The sequence below is a fragment of the Bubalus bubalis genome, chromosome 8 (genome assembly GCF_019923935.1).
Source record: "Bubalus bubalis isolate 160015118507 breed Murrah chromosome 8, NDDB_SH_1, whole genome shotgun sequence".
Taxonomy (NCBI): domain Eukaryota; kingdom Metazoa; phylum Chordata; class Mammalia; order Artiodactyla; family Bovidae; genus Bubalus; species Bubalus bubalis.
The window spans coordinates 31987910-32001519 of NC_059164.1; the positions used below are offsets into that span (position 1 = coordinate 31987910).

General features: G+C 41.7%; 1 protein-coding gene across 2 annotated transcripts in view; it reads left to right on the top strand.

Moving 5' to 3' along the window:
* SLC25A40 (solute carrier family 25 member 40) overlaps window positions 1-13610 on the top strand; it is a 77576-nt gene that overhangs the window by 54947 nt on the left and 9019 nt on the right. For both annotated transcript variants that reach the window (XM_006069618.4, XM_044946549.1), the window contains exons 6-9: window positions 4821-4888; window positions 10079-10203; window positions 10826-10999; window positions 12876-12985. In XM_006069618.4, coding sequence (XP_006069680.1) covers window positions 4821-4888; window positions 10079-10203; window positions 10826-10999; window positions 12876-12985 — 477 coding nt within the window. The remainder of the gene's footprint in view (window positions 1-4820; window positions 4889-10078; window positions 10204-10825; window positions 11000-12875; window positions 12986-13610) is intronic.

A 13610-nucleotide genomic window follows, 5' to 3' on the forward strand; every position in this document is an offset into this window, starting at 1 on the left:
ATATTTTGTGATTTTCTTTGTAATTTCTTTTGCCATGGATTATTAATTTTCCAATAATTGGATATTTCCCTAGATACCTTATTGTTCCTGATTTCTAATTTAATTCTGATCTGGTCAAAGGAATATACTCTTAAGTTTTCAGATTTTTTTTAATGTATTGAGTCTTGTGTAATGGCCCTATGTATGATCTGTCTTGGTGACTATTTTGTGCTCTTTAAAGTGTATATTGTATTCTGCAGTTGTTGGGTATAGCGTTCTATAAGCCATTAGGTCAGGGTGGCTAATGTTTTATTTAGATCTGCTGAAGTCTTACAGATTTTTAAAAATTATTCTATTATTCTCTGATAGAGGATATAATAATCTTTAGATAGGATTGAGGATATGTCTGTTTTCCTTTTTAATTCTCTCCGGTCTGCCTCATAGGGTTTTGAACCTCAGTTATTAGGAACATACACATTCACTTGATATGTTTTTCTGATGCATCTGTATTATCTTGAAGTCTTTTATCTGAATGTAGTATAGCCACCTTTCAGCTTGCAGCTTTTAGTTTTCTCATAGTAGTGTTTATGTAGCCTGTCTTTTTCCATTCTTTTACTCGAAGATGGTGATACAGTTCTGTCTTGTTCTGTCACCCTCTGTGACCCCATGAACTGCCAGGCTTTTCTGTCCATGGGATTCTCCAGGCAAGAATATTGGAGCCGGTTGCCATTTCCTACTCAGGGGATCTTCCGGACCCAGGGATAGAACCTGCATTGGCAGGTGGATTCTTTACCGCTAGTGCCACCTGGGAAGCCCTAGAAACTCCACAGATAGGATGCAGATGGCTGTTGATGTAGTGACTTGTAATCGGAAAGTTTAGTCCTTTAATATTTTTCATATGGTTGGAGTATTAATCTGTTCTTGTATATTTTTCTAATTGTTCCCTTTTTTCCTCCTTTCCTGTTATTGGTTTGAATTTTAATAACGTTATATTGATTCCTCAATTCCTGTTTCTAGGCAAACGGTTCTTCAAAAGTGTTTCATGTTGGGTATATCTCATGTGCGTGGCATTGTCTGTCCTTTGTTCCTGGTCATCTTTTCAAGGCTGTTTGGAGAGTGAATGACCTTGGAAGATACAGGCATCCTTACTCCCCGTTGTAAATGGTTTGGTCCCCTGAGGTCGGTTTCCTCCCCTGTAGTGCATCCACCGTGTGTTCAGGTGTCATCCAGTCTTCTTCACACGCCTGTGGAAACTGGGGCTCAGGATACAGGAATCAGAATGCCGGTACTCTGGCTGCTGCTGTTGCTGCGATGATGAACTTTATGTCTCATCCCAGAGAGTTTCGTCTCTACCTGGGCTCTCATGATGCCATGCAGGCCGACTTGCTGACTTGCAAGTAGAGTGGATCTTGGGCCCCCATGTCCTGGCACCCTTACCCCCTTCTCTGCGTTTCTGCTGCTGCCTCACGGATGGCACATCCTAGTACTTTACAGATGCCACAGTTCACATTTTAAATAGTTCACAGTTTAAATTCAATTTAAATAGTCTTATGGCAGAAAGTGAAGAACTAAAAAGCCTCTTGATGAAAGTGAAAGAGGAGAGTGAAAAAGTTGGCTTAAAGCTCAACATTCAGAAAACGAAGATCATGGCATCCGGTCCCATCACTTCATGGGAAATAGATGGGGAAACAGTGGAAACAGTGTCAGACTTCATTTTTGGGGGCTCCAAAATCACTGCAGATGGTGATTGCAGCCATGAAATTAAAAGATGCTTACTCCTTGGAAGGAAAGTTATGACCAACCTAGATAGCATATTCAAAAGCAGAGACAGTACTTTGCCAACAAAGGTCTGCCTAGTCAAGGCTATGGTTTTCTCATTGGTCATGTATGGATGTGAGAGTTGGACTGTGAAGAAAGCTGAGCACCGAAGAATTGATGCTTTTGAGCTGTGGTATTGGAGAAGACTCTTGAGAGTCCCTTGGACTGCAAGAAGGTCCAACCAGTCCATCCTAAAGGAGATCAGTCCTGGGTGTTCATTGGAAGGACTGATGCTGAAGCTGAAACTCCAGTACCTTGGCCACCTCATGCGAAGAGTTGACTCATTGGAAAAGACTCTGATGCTGGGAGGGATTGGGGGCAGGAGGAGAAGGGGATGACAGAGGATGAGATGGCTGGATGGCATCACTGACTCAATGAACATGAGTTTGAGTAAACTCCGGGAATTGGTGATGGACAGGGAGGCCTGGTGTGTTGCGATTCATGGGGTCACAAAGAGTCGGACATGACTGAGCGACTGAACTGAACTGAACTGATGTCTTTGAAATAGTTAAAAAGAAGTACATATTTTACCTGTAACCATATATTTACCACCTCTTTTGTTCTTCCTGCCTTTCTGAAGATGATAGTTACTTAGTGCCACCATGACCCTTTATTCTAAAGAATTTCTTTCGGCATTTCTATAATGATATTTTGGCAGTGTAATCTCTGTTTTTGTTCTATAGAAATGTCTTTATAAAGCATTTTTGACATCTTTTTGGCAGCATACAGAATTCTGGCTTGCTTTGTTTTTTAGCACCTTAAATGTGTCATTACATTGTCTTTTGGCCTTTCATGTGTCTGCTGAGAAGTTGGTCTTCATTTAATCATCCTTCGTTCTAAGGAAGTGGATGAAACTAGAGCCTATTATACAGAATGAAGTAAGCAGGAAAGAAAAACACCAGTACAGTATACTAACGCATATATATGGAATTTAGAAAGATGGTAATTATAACCCTGTATGCGATGCAGCAAAAGAGACACAGATGTATAGAACAGTCTTTTGGACTCTGTGGGAGAGGGCGACGGTGGTATGATTTGGGAGAATGGCATTGAAACATGTATATTATCATATGTAAAATGAATCGCCAGTCCAGGTTTGATGCATGATATAGGATGCTTGGAGCTGGTGCAGTTGGATAACCAAGAGGGATGGTATGGGGAGGGAGGTGGGAGGGGGTTACAGGATGGGGAACATGTGTACACCCGTGGCAGATTCATGTTGATGTATGGCTAAACCAATACAATAGGGTGAAATAATTAGCCTCCAATTAAATAGGAACCTGGAATGTCAGGTCCATGAATCAAGGCAAATTGAAAGTGGTCAAACAGGAGATGGCAAGAGTGAACGTCGACATTCTAGGAATCAGCGAACTAAAATGGACTGGAATGGGTGAATTTAACTCAGATGACCATTATATCTACTACTGTGGGCAGGAATCCCTTAGAAGAAATGGAGTAGCCATCATAGTCAACAGAAGAGTCCGAAATGCAGTACTTGGATGCAATCTCAAAAACAACAGAATGATCTCTGTTTGTTTCCAGGGCAAACCATTCAGTATCATAGTAATCCAAGTCTATGCCCCAACCACTAATGTTGAAGAAGCTGAAGTTGAACTGTTCTATGAAGACCTACAAGACATTCTAGAACCAACACCGAAAAAAAAAATGTCCTTTTCATCCCATTTTTCTTCATTTGTTTTCTCTTCCTTCTTCCAATTTAATTTTAGATTTGTCTTCAGTGACTCCTTGCTGTCTCCTTTCTGCTATTAGGCCCACTTTTAAAATTTTTCATTTCAGGTTCAGAATTTTCACTTGGCAGTTTTAACAGTAATTATTTCCTTGCTGAATTCCAAATTTGTCCATGCACTATGGACCCATCATCTTTGTAACCCTTGCACATGTTTATAATAGGTGTTTTGGAGTACTTATCTGCAGATAGCATCATCTTAATCATCTCAGTGCTGGTTTCTGATGACTAGTTTTTCTTTTGTTTCTTTTTATGTCTAATGAATTTTGACTGGATAGTGATCATTATGAAGAATGCTCTGTAAAGACTCTGGGTTATTTTATATTCTTCCCAAGAGTCAGTTCTGTTCTAAAAGGCAGTTAACTTTGTCTAGATTCAGACTATACTCAGGCACCACTGTGGTGGGCTGCAGCTGAAATTCCCACCCCATCTGCCATCCACGGGGTGTCTGGTTTGTTTTTGTTGTCTTCTCCTGGGGCTGCACAATTGAGTTGTGAGCCACATCTTGTGGCTGACTTTGTTGCTAAATTCAAGGGCTTACATCCTTTGTCTGGAGAAGAAAATGGCAAGCCACTCCAGTGTTCTTGCCTGGAGAATTCCATGGACAGAGGAGTCTGGAGGGCTAACAGTCCATGGGGTCACAGAGTCAGACATGACTGAGCGACTAAAATGGCAACAACAACATGTCCTCTGTAGCCTCTTTTCCTAGGATTTCCCTTCTAACTTTCTGATTAGTTTACAAGCCTGAACTCTGGTGTTTGCTATCTCAAGCAAGTAAATGTACTGTTCCTTGCAGCTCCCATGGGCAAAAAGCTGTAAATGTGCAAACCTCATTCATGGGACTTTGACTTTTAACAGTAAGCTTCCCTCTAGCTTCTACTTGCTTTTTGTTCTTCCTCAGAGGTTTCAAATATTGGGTTTAAATAATGTTTTCTCAGATTTCATAATGGGAGAGGAGAGTTATTCTAACTTTCTGCCATCCCTCCACTTCCTTTTTATAATAATCTTCAAAAAACATTGCTTCTCAGCCCTAAGTAGAACAATTCCAAGCTGAGTAATGTAGGTTTATTTTGTAAGCAGGAACTGTGATTTAGAAATGCTTCATTTGTGTCTGGAAGTTGAGAAAAATTCTTTTTTTTTTTCCTTTTTAAATAATGGGCATATATAAATCTGGGAAGCTTTTATTTTAGAAATAAATGCTTAAAAGAATCAAATACCATTTATCACTATAAACATTTTTGTTTATTTTGACCACTTTTTTCCATTACAATTTTAGGATGCTTTTTTGAAAATCATTCGAAATGAGGGCATTAAATCCCTGTGGAGTGGCCTTCCTCCTACGTTGTAAGTTGAAATTTAGTATTTTTCTTACTTAGTGATGGTGGTGGTTTTGTTTTGCCTTATCAGTATGATGGGACATCATGCATTTTGAATATCAGAACTTTTCATTTTCAAGAGCATTGTTTTGTGACTCTCACAACTACCCCACATTTAATGATTGGCTAGAAGGACTCACAGGATGTATCCTAATGTCTGTGGTTTATTACCACAAAAGGCAGGAAGTGGAATCAGTAAGGAGAAAAGGCACGAAGCTCAGTCAGTGAGGGGAGAGGCATGGTGCGGAATGGAGAGCATGGAGCGGAATCAATTAGGGGAGAGGCATGGAGAGGAATCAATGAGGGGAGAGGCATGGAGCGGAATGGAGAGCATGGAGCGGAATCAATTAGGGGAGAGGCATGGAACGGAATCAGTGAGGGGAGAGGTATGGAGCAGAATCAGTGAAGGGAGAGGCATGGAGCGGAATCATGAGGGGAGAGGCATGGAGCGGAATCAGTGAGGGGAGAGGCATGGAGCGGAATCAGTGAGGGGAGAGGCATGGAGCAGAATCAGTGAGGGGAGAGGCATGGAGCGGAATCAGTGAGGGGAAAAGACATGAAGCGGAATCAGTGAGGGGAGAGGCATGGAGCCGATTGGAGAGTAATGGAGCGGAATCAGTGAGGGGGGAGAGGCATGGAGCGGAATCAATGAGAGGAAAGGCATGGAGCGGAATCAGTGAGGGGAAAGACATGGAGCGGAATGAGTGAGGGGAAAAGCATGAAGCGGAATCTGTGAGGGGAGAGGCATGGAGGGGAATGGAGAGGCATGAAGCGGAATCAGTGAGGGGAAAGGCACGGAGCGGAATCAATGAGGGGAAAAGACATGAAGCGGAATCAGTGAGGGGAGAGGCATGAAGCTGAATCAGTGAGGGGAAAAGACATGGAGCGGAATCAGTGTGGAGAGAGGCATGGAGCGGTATGGAGAGGCATGGAGCGAAATCAGTGAGGGGAGAGGCATGGAGCGGAATCAATGAGGGGAAAGGCATGGATCGGAATCAGTGAGGGGAAAGGCATGGAGCGGTATGGAGAGGAATGGATCGGAATCAGTGAGGGGAGAGGCATGGAGCGGAATCAGTGAGGGTAAAGGCATGGAGTGGAATCAGTGAGGGGAACGGCATGGAGCGAATCAGTGTGGAGAGAGGCATGGAGCGGAATCAGTGAGGGGAAAAGACATGAAGCGGAATCAGTGAGGAGAGAGTCATGGAGCGGGAAGGAGAGACAGATCGGAATCAATTAGGGGAGAGGCATGGAGCTCAATCAGTGAGGGGAGAGGCCCGGAGCGGAATGGAGAGGCATGGAGCGGAATCAATTAGGGGAGGGGCATGAAGCGCAATCTGTGAGGGGAGAGGCATGAAACGGAATCAGTGAGGGGAGAGGCATGGAGGGGAATGGAGAGGCATGAAGCGGAATCAATTAGCAGAGAGGCATGGAGCGGAGTCAGTGAGGGGAAAGGCACGGAGCGGATCAGTGAGGGGAAAGGCACGGAGCGGAATCAATGAGGGGAAAAGACATGAAGCGGAATCAGTGAGGGGAGAGGCATGAAGCTGAATCAGTGAGGGGAAAAGACATGAAGCGGAATCAGTGAGGGGAGAGGCATGGAGCGGAATCAGTGAGGGGAAAGACATGGAGCGAAATCAGTGAGGGTAGAGGTATGGAGCGGAATCAGTGAGGGGAGAGGCATGGAGCCTAATCAGTGAGGGGAAACAACATGAAGCGGAATCACTTAGGGGAAAGGACATGAAACGGAATCAGTGAGGGGAGAGGCATGGAACGGAATCAGTGAGTGGAATGGCATGGAGTGGAATCAGTGAGGGGAGAGGAATGGAGTCCAATCAGTGAGGGGAGAGGCTTGGAATGGAATCAGTGAGGGGAAAGGCATGGAGCGGAATCAGTGAGGGGAGAGGCATGGAGGGGAATCATGAGGGGAGAAGCATGGAGCGGAATCAGTGAGGAGAGAGGCATGGAGCGGAATCAGTGAGGAGAGAGGCATGGAGCGGAATCAGTGAGGGAAAAGGATGGAGAGGAATCAGTGAGGAGAGAGGCATGGAGCGGAATCAGTGAGGGGAAAAGACATGAAGTGCAATCAGTGAAGGGAGGGGCATGAAGCGGATTCAGTGAGGGGAAAGACATGAAGAGGAATCAGTGAGGGAAGAGGCATGGAGCAGATACAGTGAGGGGAAAAGACATGAAGTAGAATCAGTGACGGCAGAGGCATGAAGTGGAATCAGTGAGGAGAAAAGACTCGAAGCAGAATCAGTGAGGGGAGAGGCATAGAGCGGAATCAGTGAGGGGAAAAGACATGAAGCGGATTCAGTGAGGGAAGAGGCATGGAGCAGAATCAGTGAGGGGAAAAGACATGAATCGGAATCAGTGAGGAGAGGCATGGAGCCGACTGGAGAGGCACGGAGCGGAATCAGTGAGGGGAGAGGCATGGACCAGAATCAGTGAGGGGAGAGGCACGGAGCAGAATCAGTGAGGGGAGAGGCACGGAGCAGAATCAGTGAGGGGAGAGGCATGGAGCAGAATCATTGAGGGGAGAGGCATGGAGTGGAATCAGTGAGGGGAGAGGCATGAAGCAGGATCAATAAGGGGAAATGACATGAAGCGGAATCAGTGAGGGGAGAGGCATAGAGCGGAATGGAGAGACATGGATGGAATCTGTGAGTGGAGAGGCATGAAGCGGAATCAGTGATGGGAGAGGCATGGAGCCTAATCAGTGAGGGGGAAAGACATGAAGTGGAATCAGTGAGGGGAAAAGACATGAAGTGGAATCAGTGAGGGGAAAAGACATGAAGGGGAATCAGTGAGGGGAGAGGCATGGAGCGGAATCAGTGAGGGGAGAGGCATTTAGCAGAATCAGTGAGGGGAGAGGAATGAAGCGAAATCAGTGAGGGGAGAGGCATGGAGCCTAATCAGTGAGGAGAAAAGACATGAAGCGGAATCACTGAGGGGAAAAGACCTGAAGCGGAATCAGTGAGGGGAGAGGCATTGAAGGGAATCAGTGAGGGGAATCAGTGAGGGGAATGGCATGGAGCGGAATCAGTGAGGGGAGAGGAATGGAGCCCAATCAGTGAGGGGAAAGGCATGGAGCGTAGTCAGTGAGTGGCAACGCATGGAGGCCAATCAGTGAGGGGAGAGGCATGGAGCGGCTCAGTGAGGGGAAAAGGCATGAAGCGGAATCAGTTACGGGAAAAGACATGAAGTGGAATCCGTGAGGGGAGAGGCATGAAGCGGAATCATTGAGGGTAGATCATGGAGCGAAATCAGTGAGGAGAGAGGCCTGGAGCGGAATCAGTGAGGGGAAGAGGCATGGAGCGGAATCAGTGAGGGGAGAGGCATGGAGCGGAATCAGTGAGGGGAGAAGCACAAAGCGGAATTAGTGAGGGGAGAGGCATGGAGCAGAATCAGTGAGGGGAAAATACATGAAGTGGAATCAGTGGAGGAAGAGGCATGAAGCGGAATCAGTGAACGGAGACGCACGAAGCTGAATCAATGAGGGCACAGGCATGGTGCGGAATCAGTGAGGGGAGAGGCACAACAGGACCTGGCCAGCAGAATCCTCCCGAGACCCCGCTGGTGACACGCAGGGCGCTCTGGGTCTCCCAGCCCCGGGCTTCCGCGGCAAGTTCAGGGGTTCTGCCTTACCGGCACTTGAATCTGAGTCTACGGTTTCCACTGGGGCTAATGATACAGCATCCTGTGTTCATGACTGGCTGTGGTTACTGAAACTCCAGCCCCCAAAAAAGAAGCAGATGTTTGCCAAAACTCACATCATTTGCACAGATCATTGCAGGCAAGCTCGTTTAGTGCTCCAGACATACAGAAATGCCTTGTTACAGGGAGTATTTCGAGGGCTAAATTCCTCTAAGATAACCCAAGGTCAATTAGACAAATAGGCCCTCCTGAAGATACTGGATTTGGGGCACAAGCATTCTTTATTTTTCCATGTTCAGAAATTAAGAAACTAGTGTTCATTTCGGTTTTTATTTTACTAAAATAATGAGAGGTGTTGTGCTATTTATACTTCTTTTCCAGATAATTAAATTCTGTACTAACTAGCTATTACGTGAATTCATATGACAAGCTAGTAAGGCCGAATGTAAAAATTCCAGTTAATACCTTGCCTTTCTCTGCCTCGTTTCTTTCTGATTTATCTTGTTACAGAGCACATTAGTCAGTTTTGAGGCACCTACTCTAAACTGTGCCTAAGGTTATAAGGTTGGTGATAGATCCAGGAGCAGCAGTCAGTCCTGTTCCTAAGTTCTCATCACCACACTTCACTGTCGAGTATTAGGCGTTCCCACGTGTGGTCTGTGATAGTCCTTTGGTTAGACCAGAAACAGAGACTGGTTTCTTGTTGCGCTAAATCTTTATGACATGATAGTACCTTCGACTTTGTATTTAATTAATAACTCCCTCTTGATATTTTCATTTGAAAGAATGTCATTGGAATTTGCTTTGAGTATATATAATTCTGGTGACGTTATTTTCAGTTATAAGTAGGTATGACATGGTCCACAGTTCAAAAGTATTTTATAATTGTGCTGTACTTTTTTACAAGTAATATTTACAAGATTTTTTACTTCAGTGATTTTCATGTTATGTATGTAGTTGGCAATGAAGACCAGACACAGAATAAGTCAAGACGACTTATTTGTCTTTTCTTATTTATGACCTGACTGGGTGCTCTAAACTTGCCTTCTCTGCTACATTACAAATCTCTGGAGAGCAGAAACCTACTTTACATCTTTTGTTGTCTAAGTTAAACACTGCTAATTCTTAAAGAAAAATTGATCTCATAGCTGATTTGTTGTGGTTTTCAGCTTCTGTAAAATAGAAGGATCTTCATTTTGTACTTCCCAGGTGGTGCAGTTGGTAAAGAACCCACCTGCCAGTGCGGGAGACACAAGAGATGTGGGTTTGACACCTGGGTCAGGAAGAGCCCCTGGAGAAGGAAATGTCAACCCACTCTGGTGTACTTGCCTGGGAAGTTCCATGGACAGAGGAGCGTGGCGGGCTGCAGTCCATGGGGTCTCAGAGAGTCTGATATGACTGAGCACACATGCTCTGTGCACTGTGTCTTGTGCTTCATAATAATATAAGAATATGTTTCAGCCTTTTGATAGTGCTGTACCAATCTTTTCGTTTGTTCTAACAGAGTGATGGCAGTTCCTGCCACAGTTATTTATTTTACCTGCTATGATCAGTTAACTGCTCTTCTGAGATCTAAATTAGGAGAAAATGAAAGCCGCATACCAATTGTTGCTGGAATCGTGGCCAGACGTAAGTAATAAATTCACAATGTTTTCATTCTGATTTCTACTTAAAGCTTGCTTTAAAATATTTACATTCATAGAGAATTTCAAGTAGTGTATTGCTAACGGTTTATTTTGCATCGTAGTTTGTCCGCATATGTCAACACCTATGCTCTAGCGGTCATATTGTGTGGTGACTGCCATCAGAATGGGACGGGATCAGCCTATCCTGTTAATTCTTGGACAGAGGTTTTAGATTTGAGATTGTAGTCCTTACATTCTAGATTTTAGGATAATAACACAGAGTCTAATTAAAGCCAGAGTCTTTCATCATTTTCTGTATACACGTTGAGATTCAGAGTTTAATCAGAAGGACATTTTTCTCTGTGTAGTGGAAGTGAGGTTTATAATAGTCCTGGTTGATGTATAGTGGCTGTGGAACTGCTCTTGAAAGAGTAAGGTGTGTGAAATACCTTTATCAGGGAAAAAAAATCTGAGCCAGGATGCTGCCATCATTAGATACTAGATACAGTTTGCAGACATTTCAGAATAAAATTTAAAATACAAAAATGCATGAAATACTCATTTCTGCACGCATGTTTTCATAATGCATGACTTTGCTTTTGTTGTATTCGCTTGTTTTGTACCAGTTGGCGCAGTGACTGTAATAAGTCCACTGGAATTGATCAGAACCAAGATGCAATCTAAGAAGTTTTCTTATGAGGAACTGCATCGATTTGTCAGCAAGAAAGTATCTGAAGATGGTTGGATTTCCCTCTGGAGGGGCTGGGCTCCTACCATTCTTAGAGATGTACCATTCTCAGGTAGGATTTATCTGCTACATTTTAAGTAGCTTTGTATGTACCACTTTTAAATGAAGGAAATTCTAGATTCTTTAAGGCTAAAGGTAAGTTACTGTCTTAGGTGATCACACACACCTCGTTCAGCATGGCTCTCTCAGATCTTGATGAGTATTTATTTAATGAACGGTTTCTGTTTCAAGCCTGGTTTTCTTTTCTCTTTGTTTTCTTTCTTTTTAAATATCAATTGGTGAGTACTCATATTTAGGTAATGAAGCTACCTTTAAAATTATTGTAAAGAAGTCATAATTAGTAAGATATGTAAAGTACTATGAATCAAAATATCATAATATTTAAGACCACCTGTGAATTATATTGACTCCTACTTTTTTCAGTTATTAAAAATCTCCCCCACTTGAGTGAGTGTCTTGTAGGGACTATTATAAATCAGATTCAAGATTGTGCTAATCATTGAATTATGAAGAGGGAGAAAATTATGAAGAAATACAAAATTAACTTATAGAATGTGCATACTTCAGTAGTACTTCTCTTGTGAAACTGATGTGTCCATTTAAAACCTGGAAGAAAGAATTATTGAGGACCATTGTATTAACATTCCACATTCTTTCTCCCTTTGATTTAATCCTTTGCTTGGACACCTATTCACAGTCCTATATCTTTCCCTTTCCATTAGTATTTTTCTTCAACTTTTGTGTTCAGCTATGCTTTTTAGAAACACCATGGATTCCTAGACCAATACTTTTTCATTTTTTGTTTTGATGTTTTATACATAAAAAGTAGTAAGGATATAAATTACTAAGTGCACTAATAAACACCTGTGACATCACCACCTCTGTATATGAATTAGAACACTGCAGTTTTTAAAATCATGAAACCACATATGTCCACCTCCACTGTCACATCCTTAGTGGTAACCTCTTACTTGAATTTTTATCATTTATTTGATTTAAAAAAGTAGTTTTATCATATATGTATTATTGCTAAACAATGGTATTCAGTTTTGCCTATTTTTGAGGTATAAAATTTATTTTACTTGGAAATATTCCTTAAGTTTTGTTTTATATGTGCAACTTTTTTTTTTTTTCACTCTTGTTTATACATGAATAAACAAGTAAACAATGCTGTGAACATTTTTTAAGTCTCTTGCTGGGTATGTACAAGAATCTGCAGCTTTTAGTGCCTATTTTAAAAAATCTATTAAAAAAATGTTTTCCAGGTGTTTGTGGATGTTGCAATGTGAGTTGATTTTTTGTCTGATAGCTTATATTCAGCTTCTTCTAAAACTTATAAATTCTAATTTGTCTGCCTTTTTTCTATGTAGACAATAATGTGTTAATTATAACTATTTCATTTTTAAGTTCGTGATGAATATCCTTTATCCAGTTGAAGAAGCTGCCATTTATTCCTAGGTTTCTAAGAAATTTCTTTGAATGCTTTTCCGTCATTTTTCGATTGTTCTACAATTCTGTTAATGTGGCACAGGGCATCTAAAGCATTTCTGTTTATCACCATTGTGTTTATCAGATAACCTGATTTAGTCATAGTGTGTGATAGCTCATGAAATACTTGTTTTTCTTTTTTTGGAGTTTTACATCAGTATTCATGAGATGTGACTCTCCTTTCTTCTCGTGTTCTTGTTGGGTTTTGAGATTAAAGTCCTACTTTTTACTGATGCATAGTTTCGTTTATAAGACTCCTAGACTATTACTGAGAATTTGGTTACTATTTTTACAAATTTCACCCAGTATTTGTCTAAATAGAAAGCAAGGTGTGTCAATACTAGAATTCTTCTTTCCTTTAATATATAATATTCTTCAAATATTTTCTATAAAGTCCACATTTCATTTCTAAATGTGTTCATTCTATTCTGTTTTTGTAGCAATGTACTGGTATAACTATGAAGTCTTAAAGAAGTGGTTGTGTGCAAAATCTGGCTTATATGAACCAACATTTATGATCAACTTTACCTCAGGGGCATTGTCTGGTTCTGTAAGTTTATTCTTTTGTTATTATATTCCAAAATAGTGATAATTGTCTTACTAAAACAGAACAAAATATTATGTACCATTTCAAGTCTATTGAGATAGAACAACTTTAAAGTAGTGCATCCTCAAAGTGCTAAGTATTTACTACCCTATTTTGAAGATAAATTATCAGTACTAGCCATTAAATATTTTAAAATGCATTTTATATCTCTCTTTATTACATTACAAGTACATTATGTCTTTTTGAAACTTTTGACCTTGTTAGATCATTAGTTATGATAATGAGTTTAGATAGTACTTTATTACACAAAGTATTTGGCAATTTGGTCATTAAATACCAGTAGATCTTGTTAGTTAATAGTTTATAAATGTTATCTCTTATGTATCATCTGATTGAATAGAAGTAATTGCATCCTTTTCTGCTAATTCCTGTTTCTTTGGGAACATTCTAGCTGAGTGCCTCTTAAAAGAATTAAAAAAAAACTTACAATTAGAAGGGAGCAGTACCCAGTGACAGAGAAGGCAATGGCACCCCACTCCAGAACTCTTGCCTGGAAAATCCCATGGGTGGAGGAGCCTGGAAGGCTGCAGTCCATGGGGTCGCTAGAGTCAGACATAACTGAGCGAGT